General features: G+C 43.2%; 1 protein-coding gene across 3 annotated transcripts in view; it reads left to right on the top strand.

Moving 5' to 3' along the window:
• Nucleotides 1-24,609, top strand: part of Rxfp1 (relaxin family peptide receptor 1) — a 150,885-nt gene that overhangs the window by 82,166 nt on the left and 44,110 nt on the right. For 2 of the 3 annotated variants that reach the window (XM_076574281.1, XM_015999595.3), the window contains exons 3-5: nucleotides 8,882-8,980; nucleotides 13,163-13,268; nucleotides 16,965-17,036. In XM_076574281.1, the coding sequence (XP_076430396.1) occupies nucleotides 8,882-8,980; nucleotides 13,163-13,268; nucleotides 16,965-17,036 (277 nt within the window). The remainder of the gene's footprint in view (nucleotides 1-8,881; nucleotides 8,981-13,162; nucleotides 13,269-16,964; nucleotides 17,037-24,609) is intronic. The other variant, XM_042279184.2, reaches the window with a different exon arrangement.

The raw sequence follows: 24,609 nt of genomic DNA, 5'->3' as shown, positions 1-24,609 counted from the left end.
AGTATTCTGGATGGGCTGTTGTCTTTTGAAATAACATCATTCAAAACCCTCCTTGCTTTAAAAGTTTTGTTTGGCTTTGTCTTGTTTTGTTTCAGAAATCTGCTGCTATTCGGATGGGCCTGTCTTTCTATGTGGCTCTGTGTTTCTGTCTTTCTAGTTTCAACATACTTTCCTTAGGCTGGACTTTTAGTCCTTCATGATGAAATTCTTTTCTAGTCTTCTTTCATTGGGCTTCTAAATGCCTCTTGTACCTGGATGGACATTCTTCCCTTAAATGTGGGGAATTTTCTGCTGTGATTTTATTGAAATTATTTTCTGTGTCTTTTTAAGACAAATCCTTATCCCTCTTCTATGCCCATGATTCATAGGTTTGGTCTTTTCACAATGTTCTAAAGATTGGATCCCCTATAATAGGGGCTACCAGCGGTTGTTAAGTCACTTGACTAGAAATCAAACTCAGATCCCCTGGAAGAGCAGCACCTACTCTTAGCCACTGAGCCGTGTCTCCAGCTCTGGTGAGGTTTTTATTGAGTTTTGTCTTCACTTGGCTCCTTGAATTTTTCACTTCCAATATTTCCGTTTAGTTTTTCTCCAGCATTTCTGTCTCTCGATTGAATGGCAATTTCACACCATATGCTGGCTTCCCTTGTCATCCAAGTGCTCGTGTCCTCTGGGAATCCCCTCGGGGGTTTGTCCCTCTTGCATTCCTTTGTACAGTTCACACTCGGTCCATTTCATTCTCCCTCGTGGATTCTGTCCCATTCACTCTCATTGGAGGTGAAGTCTTGGATTCCCGTGCTTCTTGTTCCCTGCACTAAGACTTATTGAAACAGTTGGGTCATTGGTCTTGGGTCACTGATCAGGTTCTCTTTTTTTAACCACCCCTCTTTCAGTAGAAGTATTTGCAAATTTCGAGGAAGACTAGTTTGTAGTAGCACTGAGGTGTCGTTTTCCTCTACTGGACTGTTATACAAGGCGACAGGCTCACTCCCCGTTGCTGCCCTGTGAGGAGAATACTATTTTCAAAGGCAACCATTATCAAAGGGTTTGCCCACTATAAAAATACAGTAATAGAAAAAAATACAGTAGCAGTAAATAATTTCCCCCTGAGGACTTGCCCTAAGATTTACCCAGGACACAGAAAATGCAAATTTCTAGGCCCCACACTGGCAACATTCAGACCCCACACTGGCAAAATCAGCGAGAACTGGAACAAAAGAGTCTATGTTATTGGTAAGCGCCTTAATTTCCAAGTTGTACTGGAGCAAAGGAGACAGAGTTTTCTTTCACTGGTGTATCTTTAAGTACTCCATCTATTCAGTGAGTATCCCAAAGTCTTCTTTCAGTTTAAAGTACTCTGTAGATTACCCTAGATCACCTCAAAAAAAAAAAGCAGAGAATTAAATTCCTGCAATAGTTACTAATGTATGAAAAACTGTGTATCCTTAAAATATCAAGCACATATGAGTTAAAATATAGAAACACATAATACTAAAAAGCAGTGCTCTTAAAAATGCTAACTCCGACTTTGCAATTCTGGCACATGTCTCTTGTTCTGTGTGTCTGCCTTCTGCTGGAGGACGTCAAGGCTAGGAAGAAGGAAATGCCTTGGCAAGCAGAGAGAAGGTGGGAGCTTATCACTGAAAAGCTTGTTTATTTGAAGATGGTACTATTTAAAAAGAAATTTCTAGCCGGGCGGTGGTGGCGCACGCCTTTAATCCCAGCACTCGGGAGGCAGAGCCAGGCGGATCTCTGTGAGTTCGAGGCCAGCCTGGGCTACCAAGTGAGTCCCAGGAAAGGCGCAAAGCTACACAGAGAAACCCTGTCTCGAAAAACCAAAAAAAAAAAAAAAAAAAAAAAAAAAAAAAAAAAGAAATTTCTACAAAACGCATGCTCTGACCTCAAGAAGAATGAGCAAGTTAGTGCTGTTCCTCCTCGTCAAAGACGCCTTGCTGCCAGCCTGGTTTCACTTCTTTCCCCTTTTGCTCTTATTCCACTGCTCTCTGAATGTGTGTGTGGTGGGGGGAGAGGCAGGTGGAAGGAGTGAAGAGAAGTAAGACTGAGAAAGAGGAAGAGTAGGAGCAGAGATTCCTGTGGCTCCACTGTGACCTCACTCGTCCACTCTGTGTCAAGGACACTGTCTCAGACATAGCAGTTGGCAAAAAACCACAATTGTTCGTCGTGAGCAGCAGCCCAGCTACCACTGTCACTGGAAATGACAGGAAGAAGCTCAAAGAGGACAGCGGGAGTGCAGGGATCCCCTCCGTGATGGTCCATGTTGCCCAGCGATGTTACCTTCGAGAAGGTCACCAACATGGCAGTCACTCATGCTGAAGGGGAAGAATATTCCGTGAAATGAACATGGGGGCCACGGACACCGTGGTCAGCTACTGTACCTCGGTGACTCTGTGCTGCGTGAGCAGCCCATCTACATCCAGGTCTCCCACCACTACTCAGGCTGCAGGCTTCCCCATCTCTAACATCCACAGACCCCTGCCCTTCTGCCCATTCCATTCATGGTGACCATGACAATAATGGATGGCATTGCCATCCCTTCCCCCACAGCCAGTTCTGGTGTCCCCTACTGGATCTTTGGACCCCAAGGTTCCATAAAGAAGCATGACGGGGGTGTAAGTATTTATGAATGTTTAATACCTGTTATGAGGCAGAGACAGCAAGCAGTGGGCTTTATGGTGACATATACATTTTGGTAACACCTGCTAGAGGGTCAATGCCATCCGTGAAGCCACCCCTGCCCATAACAGTCCACAGATGGTGTCCCAGTGAAGAGCCTCACTAAAGCCATTTTATAACACGAAAGAAAGAAAAAAGAGCAAGCAAGCAATGACAAGATTTTAGCAACCGCACCATTTGAACTTGTTTGGCAAAATTGCTGCCACAAAGGTCACAGTGGTGGCCAATGCTAATTGTCAACTGGACAAAATCCAGCATTATCTGATAAATGGGCCTCTGGACATGTCTTGTGGCGGGGGGGGGGGGGGGGGGGGGGGTGGCACTATTGTGACTAGGTTGACTGAGGAATGGTACCACTCCCTGGCCAAGGTTTCCTGGATCTTTAGGGATAAGGAAAGGGAACTGGGCCGTAGCAGCGTAGACAAATTCGTTGCAGTGTGACCCACTGTCTCAAGCTCCTGTGTGACTGTGACTTCCCCCAAAGCAGTGGCCTGTCACCTCGGAGCTAAAATAGACTCTCCCCCTAATTCTCTTTTGTCAGAGTATTTTATCACAGCCACAGTAAGGAAACTAAGATAACCACATACAGTGCGTTCCTTAAAATAGCAGACGGGCAAGAGAGCAATCACGAGAGACAAAAACCAGGAAAGGGCGCCAAGCCCGTGGTGGCAAGTCCCTGCACTATGTATGGCAAAAAGTGTGACAACTTAAAATAGTCAACTTGTAGAAGCTGAGTTAAATATAGGCCCTGCTAAAGGAGCACTAAGAATAACATCACGTCAGTCACCGCCATGTCTGTCAGTTTCAGCCGTGAGGAAATACCACCTACAAAACAGCCCTGTGTTGAAGAAAGCTGCCATGCCACCAGCATCCCCACACGGCCTCCTAACAGAAACACGACCAAATGAGCCTCGGCTGCCTGGTCCACAGTTTCACAAGGCCCCCGCAGCCTGCAAGGTCAAGGCTGCAGACCCTCCTAAGACAGGCTCCCCCTCTCACTCATCCTCTGTGGCCGTGACACCCAAAGCAGCCCTGGTTATAAGAATAAGAAGACGAGGGGTGTTACCTCAGTGGTAGAGCACTTGCCTAGTGCGTGAGCCCCTGGGCTACATCTATAGTACCACAGCAAAAGAAGAAGGAGAAGAGGGAGGGGCAGGAGGGAGGGGAGGACAGGGGAAAAGAGGGGAAGAGGGAGGAAGAAACAATAGGCCCCTCAACATTGCCAGAGACCAATGAGTCAGGTATTTCCACACTTTATTTATAAATAGATAATAACAACTCATAATGCTACTCTGAAAAATGAATTTATCTTGAAATTTTTTGATAACACTTTGTAATAGTCAATCCTTTCCTTAATTCCAATTCCTAAATACCTCTGTGTTAATTAAAAGAATTTATTAAATGTTTACATAGAAGTCCAATAAACTGCCAAATTCAGAAAAGGGGAAATTCCAGTGCCACAAATGATTGCATTAGTAACTCAGCTTGTTGCTCCCACAAAACGCCTGGCAAAAGCAACTTAAGGAACAAAGGTTTATTTTCAATACACACTTCCAGGGCACAGTTCATTGTGGAGGGGAGTCCCAGGGGCCACAGGCTGGAGGCAGCTGGCGACATTGCATCCACAGTCAAGATGCACAGAGTAGGAGATGAAGTGATAACATCCTAGGAGAACACTGGCCTCATGTGCATGGTTAGATCCCTTCCTCGGTGCTGAAGGAAAAAGAGGGACAAAGGGTGACCTATGATTGTACTCAGTGTGCTTTCTTTCTATTTGGTCTGGGACCCTAACCTGTGTTGTGGTTCTGCACACATCTAGCGAGGGTCCTCCCACCTCAACTAACTCAATCTAATAATCCCTCATAAACGTGCCCAGAAGCTTTCCTCTTTAATGAATGAGGGTTCTGTCAGGTTGGCACTATAAAATATCACAAGTGTACCCCTCATCAATTTGACACCTAAATATATCTCTTAGGCAATAACTATCTGTTCTTTGTCCCAGTGTGTTCATGGCCATCTCATAATACAGAATGTATCCATTCTGACATCAAGAGTCTACACCTGCTTTAACAGTTTCAGCATCACTGGAAAGTCCCAAGTCTTCTGATACTAAAGACAGTGCCTCAACTGTGAGCTTCTGTAAAGTTACAAACCAGTTCTGATGTACAATGACCCAGATTAACTGCTCCCATTCCAACATAGAAGAATGAGAGCACAGCAAGAAAAGATCAGACCAAACACAAACCAAAACCCAACAGGGCAAACACCAAATCATGCAGTTCCATGTCCGGCTTCTGGAGCTCCTGATGGAGCAGTCTGGGCCCCAAAGGACTTCAGTGGCCCCTTTTCTCCGGGTCTGCTGCCTCCTGCACACACAGCCTTTCTCTTGAGGCAGCTCTACTCCCTACACTGTTCCTGTCTTCTCCTCCTCAACACTGGGAATACAAGAACATGCCGCCATACCCAATTTTGTTTTCTTTAGTTTTTTGTTTTTTTGTTTTGTTTTGTTTTTTGTTTTTTATGTGGATTCTGGGGAGTAAACTAGGGTCCTCTTAAAAACAAACAAAAAAACAGAAAAACAGATGGCTGGGCATGGAGGCACATGCCTTCAATCCCAGCAATAGTGAGGCAGAGGCAGGTGGATCTCTGTGAGTTCAAGGCCAGCTTAGTCTACAAAGTGAGTTCCAGGACAGCCAGGGCGACACAGAGAAACCCTATCTCATAGGTGGGGGTGGGGAACTCAGGTTCAGCTCTTCCTGTTCATACAGCAAGCACTTTACCAATTGAGACACCTCCTGGGCCTTCTGTTTCTTGTCTTAAATATAATCATCATGGGCACATCAGTTAGTGTTCTAATAGTGTGCACCTGACCAAAGCAACTCTTACAAAAGAATTTCATCGGGGCCTTGCTTACAGTTTCATAGAATTAGTCTATGATCATCATTGTGGGAACATCATCAGGCATGGCACTGAAAACTTGACATCATGGTCCGTGGGCAAGATGTGCCAAGCCTGGCATAGACTTTTGAAACTTCAAATCCCACCCCTCAGTGACACCACCTCTTACAAAGGCATACCTACTCCACAAAGCCACACCTCCCAATCCTTCCCAAACAGTTTACCAACCAGAGACTAAGCACGAAAATAGCCATTCCCATTCAAACCACCACAGTCACCTATCTGCATCTACACAGCTCGAAAACCAGTTTTAATAAATAAAGAAGATCTATCTATACACGCCAAGAATCAGTTTCAACTAATGAAGGTGGTTTAGGGAAACCTAAGAACAGTGTGGAAAATGTTATACCACATTTCAGCATGTCTATCACTGGCTCAAGAGTGGTCAAATATGACTTGCAGGAAGCTACTACAGTGTTTGGTGAATGCTAGGGTCCTCGAATCACTCCAAAGATCATCACACACACACACACACACACACACACACACACACACACACACACACACACACACTTACATATGCAATGCAACACACAGGAGCATTTATTTCTTGAGAGCAAAAAACTTCCCACATGCAGGGGTCAACCACCTACATGAAATGGTGTCACTGAGAGAATCACACAGTCTCCTTTTAAGCAAAATTAGAGGAATATTGGGGTGGGGAGGTTGACCTTTAAACTGATTGATGGGAATGAACTTAAGGGGTATGGGTTAATACTGGGTGGTTAGTAGTTAGGGACTCTCCAGCAGCGGGGTCAGGGAAGCTATCTTTTGCGAGCATAAGGCTGTGGGGTGCTTTCTGATTAGCTGCCCCTGGGCTGTGGTTTTTCCAAGAAGTGTTTTTTCAGTTCCGGTAAACTAAAGTTAAGGCCTAGTCTCTGACAGGCTATCAGGATCCTGTCATGGCATTTGCTTGGTTCTCTCATTCTCCCCTTGAGTAGTAAATTATCTCAAATCCCAGAGATGCTTCTTCCTGACCTACAGGCTAATATTGTTGTCTCAGAACCATCAGCTAGACTGTGGAGATTCCTTCCTTAACAAACCTTACCAAGGCATGAATGATACAAGGTCCCCAAGTTAAGGCCAGCAGTAAGAGGACTAGAGGAACAGTCGAGGCCTACAGGAGGGCAGTCAACCATGGTGACCAATTAAATAGGGATTTGTATCATCCTTTTCCTGACCCCTGCCATCGGCAGGATCAAGTGTTAGGGGAGTTAGTCTAATTTCTGATAACCACAATCCCTTCATCACAGGGTGGCTTGGTGTCCAGCACAGCCAGTGAGCCTTAGTGAGATTGGGCTTCAAGGCATTTAGAACCTGGTAAGTGGCTGTCAAGAGTCCTAAGGGCTCCTGATTAGAGAGGGTGGGTCTTTGGGGCAACCCCAGTGACCGATGGTGAGGCCTCAGTTCTTTCTGGTTTCAAGGGTGGGGGCCTAGAGTACATGATCTTGAACGGGTCAAGCCCAGGGTATAGGGATGATTCCGGATCCGAAAAAGAGCAAAAGGAAGGAGAGGCACCCAGTCACCACCAGTCTCAAGGATTAATTTAGCCAAAGTCTCCTTTAAGTTCTAATTCATCCTTTCTATATGTGCTGAACTCTGGGGATGGTAAGCACAATGAAGTTCCCAATTAAGCCCCATAGCTTTAACTAACTATTGTGTTACCTGTGAGATAAATGCTGGTCTAATCCTAAAAGGGTGGGAGGCTATACCTGGGGATGATGTCTTGGAAGTTTCTTGGTGACTACTAAGGTGGTCTCCGTTTGGTAGGATATGCCTCAGTCTATCCTGAAAAAATATCTACCAGTATCAGTAAATATTTGTAGCCATGTGAACCTGCCTTTACCTCTATGAAATCTATTTCCCTATTGGCTCCGGCCGGTTCCTCTTTCTCTGCTCCCCACCCTTGTGCCAGTGCTTCATCTTGCATTGACCAGGCGGCAGGTCGGGCAACAAGCTATAGCTTCTTCTGTTTTCGGTCTTAGGTGGAAGACCTTAAGATGAGCCCTTCTTAGTAGGTCTTGTATTTTCCTTTCCTCTAAATGTGTGCCCTGGTGCATTTGGAGAACCAGTTGGCTGGCAAAGTCTGCGGGGAGAATAATCTGCCCTTCAGGGGACTTATACCAGCCATCCTTCTTGTAGGCATTGGTGCAGGAGCAGATTCTTCTGAGTTCATCTCTGGTGTAGTTGGGGTCTCTGGCAGAGTTGGAGCTAGGAAGCCGACCATCAAGGTGGCCACAACTTGAAGGGTTGCTTCCCGGCCTGCCATATCTGCCTGATTATTTCCCTTGGAAATGGGTTCTTCCCGTCTCTTATGCCCTGGGCAGTGTATGACGACAACTTTCCAGGGCAGCCATATAACTTGCAAGAGGTCTAGTATCTTCTGTTTATTTTAATTGTCCTTCCTTCAGCTCCTCTCTCTATAGATGGCTCCATGGACATGAACCGTAGGAAGGTGTATCAGCTATTGATGTAAATGTTAAATCTCTTTCCTTGGCCCAATTGTAAGGTCTTAGTTAGGGCTATCAGCTCAGTCCTCTGAGCTGTCATACCTAGAAGTAAGGCCTCAGCCTAAATGATCATCCCCTCTGTAGTTACAGATGCCCCTGGCCCATCCTTGATGAAACTGCTGTCATCTGTGTACCAGGTCATTTCGGTCTCCTTTAGGGAGTAGGCTTGCAAGTCCAGCTTCACCCACTGTAGGTGGCTTAGAATTTCTTGACTGTCAAGCCAGGTGGGGTTGGTGCACACTTTTAATCCTAGCAGGCGGATCTCTGTGAGTTTGAGACCAGCCTGGGCTATAGAGTAAGTTCCAGGAAAGTCACAAAGCTACACAGAGAAACCCTGTCTCAAAAAAGAACATTAAAAAAAAGAATTTCTTGACTGTCATGTAGCGGCCCATCTAAATCCGGCTCAGGGAGCAGGGTGACCGGGTTGAGGGCACTACTCATGAGCTGGACCCAAGGAGGATTCAGGAGAAGAGCCTGATAATGGTCCAACTGGGCATGGGTCATCCACCTGTTGGGTGGATGCTAGTCAAGCCATCCCAGACCTCCAACTGGGGACAGAATTGCACACCTGAAGTAAGTCCTTGATGGTAATTACCAAACCACCTTTGAGATTCACTGACTTAGTTTTGGAAGAACTATTTTTGCCAAGATAGCAAAATATATCTGTTTGGTTTTTCTTTTTAACTTTCTTGCTATTGGTGGTTTTTTTTTTTTTTCAGGAGACAACAATGGGTGGTCTCTACAACTCGACAAATACTTTGCTAATTACTACAAACTGACTTCCATGAAACCCTTTGAGGCAGAAACTTCTGAATGCTGTAAGTAGCCACAGCAGCCGAGTCCCCTCTTTGATGAGTTCATGGTAAGATGCCATGCTATTAAATTTTGGATACAACGTTCTTTTTTGAAAGCCAATTATAGTTTTCTAGTTGCAAACATTTTAAGAAGGGAAGCCTTAATTTGGAATTCTGTTTTTAAGTACTCCAGGAATCGATCAAGTCAGGTATTGCAAACAAAATGGGTGTCAGTGGTCAGAGTTGCTGTTTTATATAATGTCCTTTTGGCCATCAGCATAAACCCTGCAGTAAAGGAAACTAAGGAAATGGAAGAGCAGAGCAGCTGCCCGGGTCCCAGTGTCTGCAAGGGAAAAGGCTTCTGTGGTCGAAGCCACAGATCTCTGAAAGTCGTACTCACTGCAGCTTGCTGTAAACTGCTGAACACTGGCAGATACTGCACAGGCGATGGAAGGGAGAGAGCTGGCAGCTGCGCAATAGCTTCATTCTGTTTTAGATCAAGAATACTTACTAAAATCATTCACTTTAAATAAATTTAGTCCAGTTAATAAATTATGCAAATACATGTGTGTACTTTGAACCTGTCATTTTCAAAACTAACAACTCATAAGCCAAGAGTTGGAGGATGGGAAAACTCTTTTGCTATATTATTTTCCTTTTTGTTCTACCACAAATATAAAGTTTAGCTTTTCAAATTGTTAATATTTTTGTCTTCACTACTCAAATGAGATTAATAGGCTACCAGCAATCTCCAGTGGAAAGGTACGCACATCCCTCCCATGAGTCTTAGAGGTGCTCAGCAACCTATGTCAGCACCACACCTGCCACTCAAAAGAGGGGGACTAAATAATTTGATCGTTAGAAAGCTAAAAGTTCAGCTGGCAGTGTAGCCCCATGGTAGGACACTTGCTTAGCATGTGTGAGGCCTTAGGTTCAATCTCTAATATTGCTGAAAATAAAAATTAAGCCAAAACCTTTTTGAAGAAACAAAATTAAAAGGTATAGCATTGCTATCAATAAGATAGAAAAATATAAACTAAATGTATTATCTTAAAATGCAATTTTGTTTCTTAATATATTAATTTTCCTTTCTTATATTTTTTTTTTTGGTTTGGTTTTTCAAGACAGGGTTTCTCTGTGTAGCTTTGCGCCTTTCCTGGGACTCACTTGGTAGCCCAGGCTGGCCTCGAACTCACAGAGATCCGCCTGGCTCTGCCTCCCGAGTGCTGGGATTAAAGGCGTGCGCCACCACCGCCCGGCCCTTTCTTATATTTTAATTGAATTTTATATCTCACACTATTCAAAAAAATTGAATTGAATCTTATATTTTACCATAGTCCAAAAATATTTTATCAACTTAAAATTAAGGTATAGTTATTAATAGAACCAAATCAATAACATATTAAGAAGTTATAAGAGGTAAAGGTTAAATGGAAAATGAAAAGATAATAGCCAAAAAAATACTCCATATGAAAATGCTCAGTTTGGTGGAATGGTACGCACCTGCACATGTGTCACATGTAAAAAGCTCAATGGTATCATGTTGTCATGACAACACCTGAAGCCTGGGTACTAGGATCTGACATCCAAATCCATCCTGGGCCACACAGTGGAAAGGAAAGGGGAAAAGGGAGAAGGAAGGAAAGAAGGAGACAGAATGAAAGAGGGAGAGAGAGAGAGGAGGGGGAGGAGAAAGAAGAGCAGAGGGGAGGGAGGGAGGGAGAGCGAGCCCAAAAGCTCTTGCTGAGGAGAGTTGAGCAGCTGCAGCCAAAGCTCAGGTCACTAAGGTCAAGGGCAGGTTACAGAACTCACAGTTGGTAAAGCAAAAATAACAGGGGAGGGGGGACGGACTGAGTCGGCCAAAGAACCCTGTTCTGCCCACTCTGTCACTGTGGGAGACATTTGTCACATGTGTGGCGACTGCTCCAGGAGCACGGCCCTACACAAGGAACGGTGGATCAAGGTCGACGCCGAGGTAATGGTTTTTATCAATACTTAGAAGACATGAAAAGCTCAATTTTTAATTAGATTTCTGTAGAGAGAGTGGGGATTAAAATTGCTAAATTAAACATCTTCTTCAAGCAGCACATGAAATAAGAGTATAGGATCAAAATCTTGGGTGAAACTTAAATTAAGGTTCCTATTCGTAACACTTTTCTCATGTCAGATTCTTGGTGGAAATCAAAAACATTTTTGGATACTTGAAAGAATGTGAGCAATTCACATTTTAAAGTCACCTCTTCAGAGAAATGCCGTGGAAAGCATCATACTTAGGATAGTCAATACATGATCAAAGTTTGAAGGCTTTGAGGGAGAAATTGTTTACTCATTGTCTACAAGCATTAAGTTGCTAATGCATCAATCTTCTTTTTAACCCAGTTGAAATTCTTATGTGAAAAAATTTTAATATAGTTTTGTATTAGCAGGGTGGCTTTGAACCACAATCCTTCTACCTCTGCTCCCAAATGCTGGATTCACAGGTGTGTGCCACCATGTTCCACAGAACAGGTACAACTTTGAGATGTGATGGAATTCAGTTTTTCAAAAGATATTTTAAAACATTCTTTCTTGTCATACATAGGACGAGTAATGCCTAAAACTGCACTTATGGGATGAATGCTTTGCTGTGCATTCTAATTTCACCGATACTGGGTATTGGGGAGATACAGAATGGGATGGATATATTCTTTTGGCCATCTTGTGTGGCTGGAGCATCTTCAGGATGAGATTCAACACATCTGAAAGCCACTGGAGACCGGCAGTTCACCTAGCTAAGTAGTCTAATGCATTTGTATTCCACACAACTTATACAGTATGGTTTGTGCTTGCTGTGGAACAGACACGGTCAGGACAGTGAGTGTTCCCCTCTGCGTTTACTCCTTCCTGGTGCTGGGAACTACGTAGTTATGGCGGCAATTATTCACTGTCCTGGTGTACAAGGGGAACCATTTCCAACTGTCCTCAACCAGGAACATGTGTAGCCATGTCTACCAACTTCTTCAAAGAAACTAAAATGACAGTGCTTTACATATAATTGCCTATTCTAAGACAATCATAGCTCATTTAGAACACTGCATGGACAAGCAAAAGTTGCTGCAAGGATTCTGTTCTCTCACTCCCCCACCCTGAGTCACACGGGAGCACCCTTTCGAAGGGACGAAACCTCCTCATTCCTTGGTGATGTCTCCTTTCCTGCTTGCTTCTGGTTAAAGTGATTTAGTCTTCCACCAAAGAGGTTATTTATTACTTTTGATACTAATACTCAAACAGAAGCTTTCAAATGGACCTGAAGCCCCCACACTATCCCTTCTCCTTTGGAGACAGAAGCAGAAGATTTTGTTCATTCTGTGGCCAATGAAGGTCAATCCAATATTTAAGAAAAAAAAAAGGTGAGCTGGGAAGATGGCTCATCTTTTCCTGTGCTGTGTTCAGTAGTCCATCCCACCATGGGATTCATTTCATTGTCTCCTGTGTCTAGAGAACTTAAAAGATTGTTAGGAACCTTGTTCAGGAAACTCTCTTCTTTCCCCAACCCCAAGTTAGTCAGCTTTCCATTATCATAGCAAAGATCTGAGATGGGGGTTGTACCATTTCTCAGCGTTTAAGAACACTTACTTCTCTTGGAGAGGACAGGAGTTTGGTTCTCAGTGCCCACCCCCACCCACCCACCCGCACCTCCTCCACCCCCATCCCCTAACCCCATCCCAACAAGCAGACACTCACAACCACCAGTATCCACCAGCTGCAAGGGATCTAATGCCCTCTTGGAGCACCCAGGAATGAGCATGTCTGTACACACACACACACACACACACACACACACACAGAGAGAGAGAGAGAGAGAGAGAGAGAGAGAGAGAGAGAGAGAGAGAGAGGCAAGCACCTGTGCGCAGCAGCTCACACATATACACATGCAGAGACACACACATAAAAAATAAATATTAAAAAAAGAAAGGAAAAAGAAAAGGGGATAGGCTCCTCAATGTGTGTGTTTCCTAATGTTCATGCTAGACTGGTCTGGTCTTGAAGGTAATTCAAAGCAAACTGTGGAACCTTAATTTAAATCATTCCCCCAAGTGCTTGGGTAAAACATGATAGACTTTTATCCTAGTCAATATTCTCATGGCTTTGCATTTCTTTCTCTTCGTTCCCCTCCTCTCCCTGGTCCCTCACTTCATCATTCCTTCCCACTTCCTCTCTGTTCAGTGGTTGGCTCTGTGCCCATGCATTGTTTGTGCCGAGATCTAGAGCTTGACTGTGATGAAGCCAATTTACGAGCTGTCCCGTCAGTTTCTGCCAATGTGACTGTAATGTAAGTAGCATTAAGACTGGCTCATCCTTAAGGCTGGATAGAACTGCAGGGCAATCACCAGGACTGACCCCAGATCACAACTTCAGATGCATGTTTGTTCAAAGACCGTTCCATCTGTAGATCAGTTACAAGGAACTGTTCACAGACGGTTTTAAATACTTCTAAATACTAGACCTCACCTTAAATTACTCCATAAACAATTCTGTGAAGTGTTGACTGTTCACTATATTTCATCTGAGCAAAGGATGCCATCCATTTCAACTGCTATGGAGCAGGTCGGGGAGGGGAGCGAAATACACTGCTACCCACAGCTTTCTCATTACACAGAATTTTTATTTCATGCTTATGGCAAGAGCTGTTTTAGAGTTTATTACACATAAAGAAGTTTTCATGTACTCTTGTGCACAAGTAAATTTAATTTACTTGAGGAATAAGTAAAGTATATTGGATAAAATATTCCCAGAACTTCACATTTAAATTAACTTCTAAATCACATTTTGACTCAGACATATTGATGTTGTGGTCCTTTCTGACGAAATTCAAACTTACATATAGAAAAGAAGAAGAGTCTTGTAAAAGTGTCTTGCTGGGCTCAGTGTTGGTGGTGCTAAGTTTCTTGTTCTGGTTATTTGAGCTCAACTAGACTTCAAGCAGCACACAAACACATATTTGGTCCAGTTTTTTTTTTTTTAAGAACTCAGTAGATAGTAAAAGCTTCAATATATTTTTTTTTTATTGAGTTGGTTGGGTTTGGGGTTTTGTTTGGGTGGGCTCTTCATCCATGTGTTTTATATCTTGTGACTCTGGCTTTTTGGTTCGTGCAGACACAGTAAGAGTAACCCTTGAGTATACAGGTGTTGGCAAGTCTTGCCTTTCTCAAACAACCTACCAGAAAACCCAGATGCTTGGCACACAGGTAAAGGAGCTGCCGCAGAGTCCCATCAGGTTCACAGAATCCAGGTGTTGCCCCGTGGATCTCAATCTGGGAACAAAAACAGAGAACATTGGGGAAATAATCCACAAAAGCTTGCTCTTTGAAGAAGGTGACCTTTTCTGGACAAAGAGGAAGCATTGGCTAGTGTTCTTCCTTTCTTGCCTCCCATGGCTTATCATAGTAATTAGTCCTGCTAGGGAAAAAGAAATGATTTCCCCCAAAGAAATTGACGGAAGTCCTAGGAAGAGTTTCTGCGAATTCATTGGTGATAGAAATAATTATCACCTCCACTGCTTACATCAAGTTACTGGAAAGTCCAAATAAAAGACTGATCAGCCAACCTCATTTTTCATTTTCCCACAAATAATATTGGAACACATTTGCCAACACTGCAACTAATCTTTGTGAAAGAAAGGAACAGAGAAAGAATGCTAGAGGGACAGAGGTCAGAAATAACAGGGTAAATAATTTAGTTAAATTATGATTTGATTTAAAAAGAAATATTCTGACCACGTATGTATAATATATATGTGTATATATATATATATATATATATATATATATATATATATATATATATATATATATATATATATATATATATAAACAGATATGTATCAGTCAGCTTTAACCCAGGAAGGAAAGGAGGGAAGGAGAGAGAAAGGGAGGGATGAACTAAAGCTAAGATCACATCCTACAAGAAGACAAGTGAAGAATGTGGGTAAAGTGACTTCAGGGCACCCACCCTGGGTTACAGATTGATGGAAGAATGAGGAGGCTAGGTCCCAGTAAGTGGGAATACTCAAGAGTTCAATGTTAGATTTCTTATTTAACATTAACAGGTCATTCGGTGGCTATTCAACAGGCATTTATAGATGTAGGTATAATGCTCAGAGGTTTAAGTCTATAACATTTGACTATTTGTTTTTTAAAAAAAAAGCATTATTAGACTTGGATTGTAACTCAATAATATTGCACTTGCTTAACATGCATGAGGCTCTGAATTCATCAAGACTGTAAACACACACACACACATACACACACACATACACACACACACACACACACACACACACACACACACACACACACACAGCAACTCTGAGTGTATATATACCGATAGGGCAATAGAGCACTTTCTTGTGCTTTTGATTAAACCACTTGATTCTAATTGTCCATATAGATTCTTCTCTGCAGATTCTGGCTCAGTTTCATACCTTGTTCTAGTCTGTTTGGTCTGTTCAAAAGGGAAAAAAGCTCTAGGCTTTAGTGTAAATGTATTACAAGACTAAATATCAAGTTCCATGACTGAGTTCTTCCAGATTTTGAATTGCAACTATTATAGGGAAATGTCAGGAATGGCCTAAATCATATGTAAGTAAAGTATCAAAGAAGCCTAATCATCCAACGAGTGTTTATTGAAGTCAAGACTTTTGGAAAATGTTTCAAATAAATGCTAAAGAGTGAGATGGGCAAACACAGATAGCTATGAATATTTATACATTGTTCTAACTCAATAAATGTTAACTTCAAGAGTTGACTCTTAGATCCCTGAACTTACCCACTAAAAAGCAGAGCTCTGGCTTGCCTTTTGCTCTCTATGACATACACATACCATGTATGAATGTGTGTATATATATGACTTTGTGAAGAACCAAATGGGATATCGAACTTTAAAATACAAAAATGTCTTATGTGATGAAAGTATTTGGGTTTTCCCTAATCAATGAAAATAATATCTATCCCTTTTAGTATCAGGGCATTTTGAAAATATAAATGAATCTATTTGTGAAAATATTTTGTATCATTTAGAAAGAATGATATTTGTCTATAAACCCTGGGCATGCGCTAATAAGGACCCAGCTTTAAAAGAGAAATTTCTTGCAGATCCTTGAAGGAGCCTCCCTCCCTGTACAGCAAGCCACTCCACTCAAGGGTGGTTAGGCCCTGCTCTGGGGGTTCTCATAGAATCTCACTTGTACCTCTTTTTAAGAATATTAAATGTGCTTCCTTGCATAGTCTTTGGAATACCAATCTTCTCTTACAAAAAGGGAAAGTGTCATCATCTCCATTGTTTTTCTAGCTATCCTCTAAAACTCCCAACACACCGAAATAATCCCTCAATAATCACTTTGAAATGAATGTGTACATAAACAAACATAATAAGAATAGGACAATGAATTGCCTTCTTATCCCTGGGGACAAACTCTGAGGGAACCCTCTAGCTTATAGGCAAGGGGTATCATGAGTCATCCAAATAGAGTGTGAGAGTTAGGGAAGAGATATTGCTTATCTTTCAAAAGCCCATGGTGGGAGTTGAATAGGCCTTTACTGAGAGAATAAATGAATGATGAACAAATGGATGAATGAAGGAAGGAACACACTTTTAAAAGCAAACCAAATTTTCACCTAGGTCATTAAACCAAATTAAAATATTTAACGATTTATCTTTCCACAATATAAACACTGCAAGACTGTAAGGCAGCGTTTGGTTTGGAGGCTGAGGCAGAACACTGGTAGGAAAGGAAGTCTCAGGAAACTACGATCAAGATGAAAGAAGGCTTAGTGGTGGCGGCTCAGCCGCCCAGAGTGACTTGCAGAAAGCGTGACTAGTTCAGCCTTTTGAGTCACTCCTTGAAAACACATCATTAAACCAGTGCGTGCAGCTCAGAATCCAGCTCAAGATCGTTGATGTTATAATTAGAAGTAAGACATTAAAGTGAAAATCCACTCAGCATGACTGAACTATGTGTGTGTTTCAGGTCCCTGCAGCGGAACTCCATAAGAACACTCCCTCCCAACGGCTTCAGGAAGTACCACGAGCTCCAAAAGCTGTAAGGAAAACTTGAACTCTGGCCTTACATTGAACCTGCTGTCTTGTGCACCTGTTTCTTGTTACTTCTGTAGAGAATAGCATCATATCACATATTAAGTCTAATAATCCCACCTGGAGAAATTATATGCCCCCTAACCGGAGATTTGCAGGTAAAACTTCTGAGTATTTCTAGGGGACATTCTAGGAAAAAACTCAGATAACTATCCCTAAACAAAATGGATGGAGCACATGTGCCGTGGATCCTCCACCATGCTCCGTAGAATGGAAATGGGTAATTCTGCCTCCTCCTGTCATGGGTCAGTTCAATGCTCATCTCAGAGAAAGATGAGCTGAGTTTAGGGCCAGCAAGATGGTTCAGTGTGTAAAAGCACTGTTTTAGTCATATTAGTCAGGGGTCTCTAGAATAACAGAATATATATATATATATATATGGGATTTATTAGAATAAAACTATCTAGCACAGGCACCAAGCCTGATGACCTGAGAGCAACCCCTGGAAGGAGAGAACTGACTCTCAAAGGTTGTCTTCTGATCCTTACGTGTACTGCATGATGTGTACATATACAAACAGATAAACGCAAAAAGAGAGACAGGGATTGCAAAGATGCCTCAGCAGTTAAGAACAAGTATTACTCTTTCAGAAGACCAGAGGTCAGATCCCAGCCCAAGTCAGCCGTGCACAACTGTCTATAACTCTAGCTCCTGGGAATCCAACACCTCTGGCCTCCAGGAGGACCAACTCACATGCACCTATGAACACACAAACACATAAACATACTCAAAAATAAAATCAATGTTTAAAAAACATTTTTAAGACATAATGAAAAAAAAGAAAAAAAGACGTAATGATATCTTTTACAAGACCCACTATCACTATTGAATAGTGGGCTAAGGATGCGGCTCTGAGGAAGAACACTGGCTCAGCATGTGCAAGACACTGATTTCAATCCCCTGCACCACAGGGGGTGGGGGTTAAATTGTGAAGAATTTGTCTTGGTCAACGTTCTATTGCTGTGAGGAGACACTATGACTACTGCAACTCTTTTTTTTTTTTTAAAGATTTATTTATTTAATATGTATACAGCATGTATGACTGCAGGCCAGAAGAGGGCACCAGATCTCATTACAGATGGCTGTGAGCCACCATGTGGTTGCTGGGAATTGAACTCAGGACCTCTGGAAGAGCAGTCAGTGCTCTTAACCTCTGAGCCATTTCTCCAGCCCCAAAATTAACTTTTTTTTGTTTGATTATTTGTTTGTTTGTTTGTTTGTTTGTTTGTTTGTTTTTCGAGACAGGGTTTCTCTTGTGTAGCTTTGCGCCTTTCCTGGAACTCACTTGATAGCCCAGGCTGGCCTTGAACTCACAGAGATCCGCCTGCCTCTGCCTCCCGAGTGCTGGGATTAAAGGTGTGCGCCACCACCACCCCCACTGCAACTCTTATACAGGAAAATATTTAGCTGGGGCTGGCTTACAGTTCAGAGGTTTAGTTCATTGCCATCATATCAGGAAGCATTGTGGCCTGCAGGCATGTTACCTTATTTTTTATATGTCCTGCTTGCTTGGTGGCTGGCTGGTGTCTCTTTGACTCTGGCATCCTTCTTCCCATCATTCTCAGTTTGGCTTTCCCACCTAACTTCCTGCCCAGCTACCGGCCTGTCAGATTTTATTAACCAATGAGAGTGATACATAATCACAGTGTAGAAGAAGATTGTGCCACAGCAGGCCTTGAGCAGCATTGGGCATGCTTGTCTTTCTTCAGGTGAGCCTCATGAATGTACTCTCAAAATCCACAATAACCCAATAATCTCTGTGTCATTTAGGTCAACTTTATGACTAAATTGTAAATAATTAATGAATTATTGAGCGCAGATGCTCTGTCCCTGAGGCATACTATCAAGAAAACATCTTGGAACTTCTCACTTTATTTTCACTGATGCCTTGATTTTATTTTGATGCATTAATACATATATGTACTTTCCTAAGATAAAATAGATGGACTTAGTATAAACTCATTGCAGTCACTAACATATCCCCAGTAACCAAGAGTGCACTGCCTAGGGCAGGCTGGACCTGAAGAAGGGTGAGGCTGGTGTTGAGGCAGGACAGGGTGGCATTTTTTAACTCTGTCCATCGTCTGGGCTTGAGATCTCATTTCCAAAGTCATGTCAGAAAATGTGGGCTTGATTGACACATACATAAGCTAGTGAAGAGTTCATCCAGGACTTATATTTAGTAATATACATCAGATTGGCCTGCGTGAGAATGTGCTGGCACCTCACAGCTCTCAGATGACAGAAGCATCAGTCCTAAACTACCTCCCCCTGCCTGCAAAAACCATCTCCTAAGCCCAGCAAAGCACCTATGATTCTGCTCATGGCGACCCGTGTAAGCAGCTTCTCCTGGAGGGTTGTCTGCGGGTGAGATTTCAGGGTATACACTAGATGGTCCCATCACAGTGTGGATGACGGACCAGCAGCTGATCCAAGGTTCTTCACCTTATGAGAGTCTCTGATACTGTGGAGTTGAAATGTGTAGCGAATCAAGCAAATGGCCCAGCTAAGGGGATGCTGAGGTGGGCGTGGCCTCTGAAAACTCTACCCACGAATTGTTGGGACTCCTTCCAGGAGAAGGTTTCAAAGAAGAAAAAGTGGACCCAAGGCCAACCACTTGACAGAACCAGTGGGAGCTCTTCCAGGAGAAGACCTTAATCCAGGGGAGGTCACCCAGGCAGCCAAAGACAGTAGCAAGCAGCACTCGGGTCTACGCATGTTGCTCATAATGAAGACTCACTGCATCCAAGAAAGGAACCAGAGCACAAGAGACACCACGAGAGAGGTCAGGACCAGAACCATTAAGAAAGGCAGCTATCTCGCCGGGCGGTGGTGGCGCACGCCTTTAATCCCAGCACTCGGGAGGCAGAGCCAGGCGGATCTCTGTGAGTTCGAGGCCAGCCTGGACTACCAAGTGAGTCCCAGGAAAGGCGCAAAGCTACACAGAGAAACCCTGTCTCGAAAAAACAAAAAAAGAAAGAAAGGAAGGAAGAAAGTGAGGGAGGGAGGGAGGGAGGGAGGGAGGGAGGGAGAGAGAGAGAGAGAGAGAGAGAGAGAGAGAGAGAGAGAGAGAGAGAGAAAGAAAGAAAGAAAGAAAGAAAGAAAGAAAGAAAGAAAGAAAGAAAGAAAGAAAGAAAGAAAGAAAGAAAGAAAGAAAGAAAGAAAGAAAGAAAGAAAGAAAGAAAGAAAGAAAGACATCTATCTGGCTAGAAGAAAATGGTTTGGGTGGATTTATATCACCTCACTTGATTAGGACTAAAGGACAGAGGACTCCAAACATCTTACCTCCTCCAAACACTCAGGTGATGCCTCTGCCCTACAGGATTGAAGATGGCTTGGCAGCCTTTCCAACCCCCACACCTCCTCTTGCCAAAGGAAATAATCTAAGTCTCTGCATTGCTTCAAGATGTGAAAAACATGCTTTTTGGCTACACCTTGCCGTGGATGGGGCAGTATCACAAGGCAGCAGGTCATTTCCTTTTGAGTACTGATATAGAGACAGGATGACTCTGCCTCAGTGTTGTGGTTTGAATCTGAAATGTCCTCCATAGGTTCAAGTGGAAGGTGATGGAAACTTAGGAGACAGAGCCTCACTGGAGGAAATGGGTGGTGGAGGAGGGGCATGTAGCCCAACCCCACTTCCTGTTCTCCCTCAGCTCTCTGACTGCAAAAACAACTAACAAGCCGCCTCCTGCTCCACCTACCAGGCCTGCCCTGCCTTGATAGACTGTGTCTCCTCAAACTGCGAGCCAGAACAAACCCTTCCTCCCTGAAGCTGCCTTTTGTCCAGTGTTTTCTCACAGCAACAAAAAGAAAGTGAACTAATACCATTGTGTTTGTGTGCACAGACACCACTTCCTGCCAAGCACACACCATGAGACACTAGCAGATAAGTAACTTATTCCTACGAGTGAAAAAAATATCACCTGTCAATTTGTCAGAGTCATTTGGGAACTCGTTGGTGCATGGATGTTTTCAGACCACATCATAAAATCCAGACCCATGAACTGACTGAACCACCACCAGCCCAACAAAGAGCCAAACATCCCCAGCTAAGCCTAGCACTGTGGTAGGTTGGCTTTACCTACCTGTCATCTGTTCACCCTGCGTACATGTCAAAGGACCAACACACAGAGAACTCCCAGCTATCCCGAGGGCTTCAGCTCAGCAGTCCCCAACAGGTGACATGACCCACTCAGATTGCTGTCCATCTGTCCATCCAAATCTAGTACCTCGCCCCCACAGTCCTATACCTTGGAGGTTCAGCTCTGTGGCTGTGCCTGCCTTCGGTCAGTCTCCAAAGAAATGTATCTGTTTTTCACCTACACACCTACATCAGCTCTGTCTCTGCCTTCAGCGAAACCTCCCTGAGTTACAGCCTCTGTAACCTTTTTACGACAATTCTGCAACACTTCCCTCAACAGTGCTAAGAGTTAATAAAAAGAGAACCTGTGATCGCCACGGCCATGCAGTGGTTCTCAACCTTCCTAATGCTGCGACTCTTTAATACAGTTCTTCAGGTTGTGGTGACCCTCAACCCTAAAATTATTTCATTGCTATTTCATAACTGTAATTTTGCTACTGTTATGAATCATAATATAAATATCTGATAAGCAAGCCAATGAGTCACAACCCACAGGTTGAGAACCATTGTTATAAAAAGCTGTCACGACTACTTTATAGACTACAGCCAATCAAAACAATAACTCTCACAAGTTTGTTGTTATTCACTAAGTTCTGACATGGTAAAAGACACAAACACGTCCATCTATGTCTGGCATCGTCTGCTCATGACAGACATAATTCTTTAGTTTTATCTTCTAATAGCAAAATAAAAAGAAAGACACAACCCACAAAAGGCCAAGGCCCAGCCTTGTTGTCAGTGATTTGTTTGTCTTTCTGATAGTTTAAACTGTGTAATAAATGTGATGTTATTAAAAATGATATAATAGACATAAATAGAACAAAACCAAATGGAAAGATTAGTTACTTCGTACAAATGAACTATTCTAAAGCACCAGATAACATGGAAAGAATGTATTTCATGTTTGAAAATAAAACTCAAATGATAATCCATTTTTCAGAATTTCTCAGCTAAAAAAGAGCTCTTCGCCCACGAGCAGGAGAACTGCCCCGCCCCTTGCTGCAGGCTGCATTGGGTGAGCTAGCCTAGGCAGTGCTGGAGAGCTCGCCCAGGTGTTCACGATGAGGGAAAGCTGGTGGGCTGACCAACCCAGCCACCAGCCAGGCCCAGAATCAGGGCTATGAGTTGGCCTACCCCAGCGTTCACCAAATCTATAGACTGTTGGAGCATGTGAAGGGGATGAACCTAAGATCCAAAACAGCAGGAATCTCCATGACACAGGACAAGAGGATGTCCAAGAGGAGCCCCAGAAAGAGCCCAATTATCAGTGGTGTAGCAGAAGCCAGAGTCCTTGAGTCAGACCATTGACTCTTGGTAATGAACGCTTACAAGTAAAGATGAATGGACTAAAGGGTAAATGTGTGACTCAACGGGCCACGCTACAGCTTCCACATGAGATTCTTCTTTGTTTGTTTGTTTGTTTTACTTTTGTTTTTGTTTTGTTTCTTTGGTTTTGGTTTTTCATTTAAATTTGGTTTTGATTTTGGAGGGAAGTTGCAAGGGCAGAGGGCAAATGCGAGGAGACGGGGAGGGGAAATGAGTGGGATCAGAAGGCATAATGTGAACTCGACAAAGAATCAATAAAAGTTAAGAAAAAAAAAACTTCCCAAGTGCAGACGCCTTTGGTTTCTATAGTCTGTGTGGAGGCCAAAGGCTCTTCCTGTTCTCCAGCGCCCCCTTGTGACCATGTAGTTAAATGTCGTCCATAGTCTACAGTATTCATACACAGTAAACATTTTGCTTGCTTTTTTAAAAAGATTTATTCATTTTTATTTTATGGAACTTTACTTTCATGTCCGTCTGTGCACCACGTACATGCCTGGTACCTGTGTGGGCCACAGGAAGGCTTTGGATCCCGTGGAACTGGAGTTACAGGTGGTTGTGAGCCATCATGTGGGGGCTGAGAATGGATCCGGGGTTTTCTGGAAGAGCAGCCAGAGCTCTCAACTGCTGAGCCGTCTCTCCAGCTCCTGCTTGTGTTTTGAGACAAACCTCACTCTGTAGACCCTGCTGGCTAGAAATAAGAGGAGTCCTCCTGCCTCGGTGTCCCAGATACTCGATTGCAGGCATAAGCCTCCACTCCTAACGCTTCAATTAATGCTTGAGCAAATTACTACAAGCAACAGTGATCCAAATAGCCTAATGACAAAACATCCTATCTGGTTTCTAGAGGCACACCTTGACTCCATATACAGACAGTGCCATCCACTGCTTACTAGACACTCGCCACAGTTGAAAACACTTTCCTTCAAGTCTCCCTGTGTATCAGTAAATATATATTTACTACTAAATATATAACCTACCACATGACTGGGCCCACAGCATGTCATGTGAAACAATTTCCTAAGTAAAATTTTCAGTTAGAGTCAGATAGAATCAACTTTCAAGTTAACTCAAGTCCATTCCTATTGATGTCTTTCTTACTGCTTCTAACAAGTCACATACAAATTAAAGACACTCTCCAGAACAATGGTGACCTGGATTCCAGAACAGGAGGCATGCCTGCCATCTTTCCTTTATCATCCCTCACAACCCAGGGCAGGTGTCCACAGGGCTGCACCGCTGTGCACAGGTACCCAGAACAGGAGAGCTAAGTCCTGGGGCCTGTGACTTCTAATACGCAGTACACTGAGGCTAACCTTCCAGAGAACTCGATGTTATTCTATAAGCCTGCATTTTTGTCTTGACAGTCCAATCTACTTCATATTCTTCCAGTCTTGATTTTTTTTTCCTTTACATGTCACTCTTTGGCCATTTAAACCCCTTATGAAAATTGTCTCAAGTGCTTTTGTGAACAAGGTTTAGGATGTCAGATTGACCAAACAAAATTCGACTTACTAAGATTTGGTGTTGCTGTGCAATACGGTTTGTGGGATAGCATGTCACAAACACCTTGGGGGGGTGGGGAGGCAGTGCTGACTCTATTTGAGCACTTACAAATCTGAATCAATGTTAACAGGAAATTTTTAAAGCCTGGCTTTCAGGCCCGTGTGATCAGTGAGTGCTCTTCTCTGCATTAGTTCCTCTCTAGAAAATTCTAGATGGTCACTTGACTCCTGTCTGTGTACCTTTACAGCTTCAAATTTTTTTTAATATTTTTTTTTACCGATTGAGAATTTCATACGATGTATTTTTATCGTATTCATCCCACACTCCTCCCAGATTCGCTCCCACCTCCCCACCCCTCCCAGCTGCGTGTCCTCTTTCTGTGTGTATGTTTCTTTAATGACCCATCGTGTCCAATTTGAGTTGCCCATATACTCGGCGGGGTGGCATCCCCTGGAGCATAGTTAAGCTACCAGGGCCCATACTCGTAAATAAAAACTGGCTCAAGCGCATTACAAATTTAACAGCAAAATGCCAGTTTCAGTCAGTT

This window comes from Peromyscus maniculatus, chromosome 6, assembly GCF_049852395.1.
Source record: "Peromyscus maniculatus bairdii isolate BWxNUB_F1_BW_parent chromosome 6, HU_Pman_BW_mat_3.1, whole genome shotgun sequence".
NCBI lineage: Eukaryota > Metazoa > Chordata > Mammalia > Rodentia > Cricetidae > Peromyscus > Peromyscus maniculatus.
Note: the sequence above shows the minus strand (reverse complement) of the source record. Positions and strands in the feature narration are given on the sequence as shown.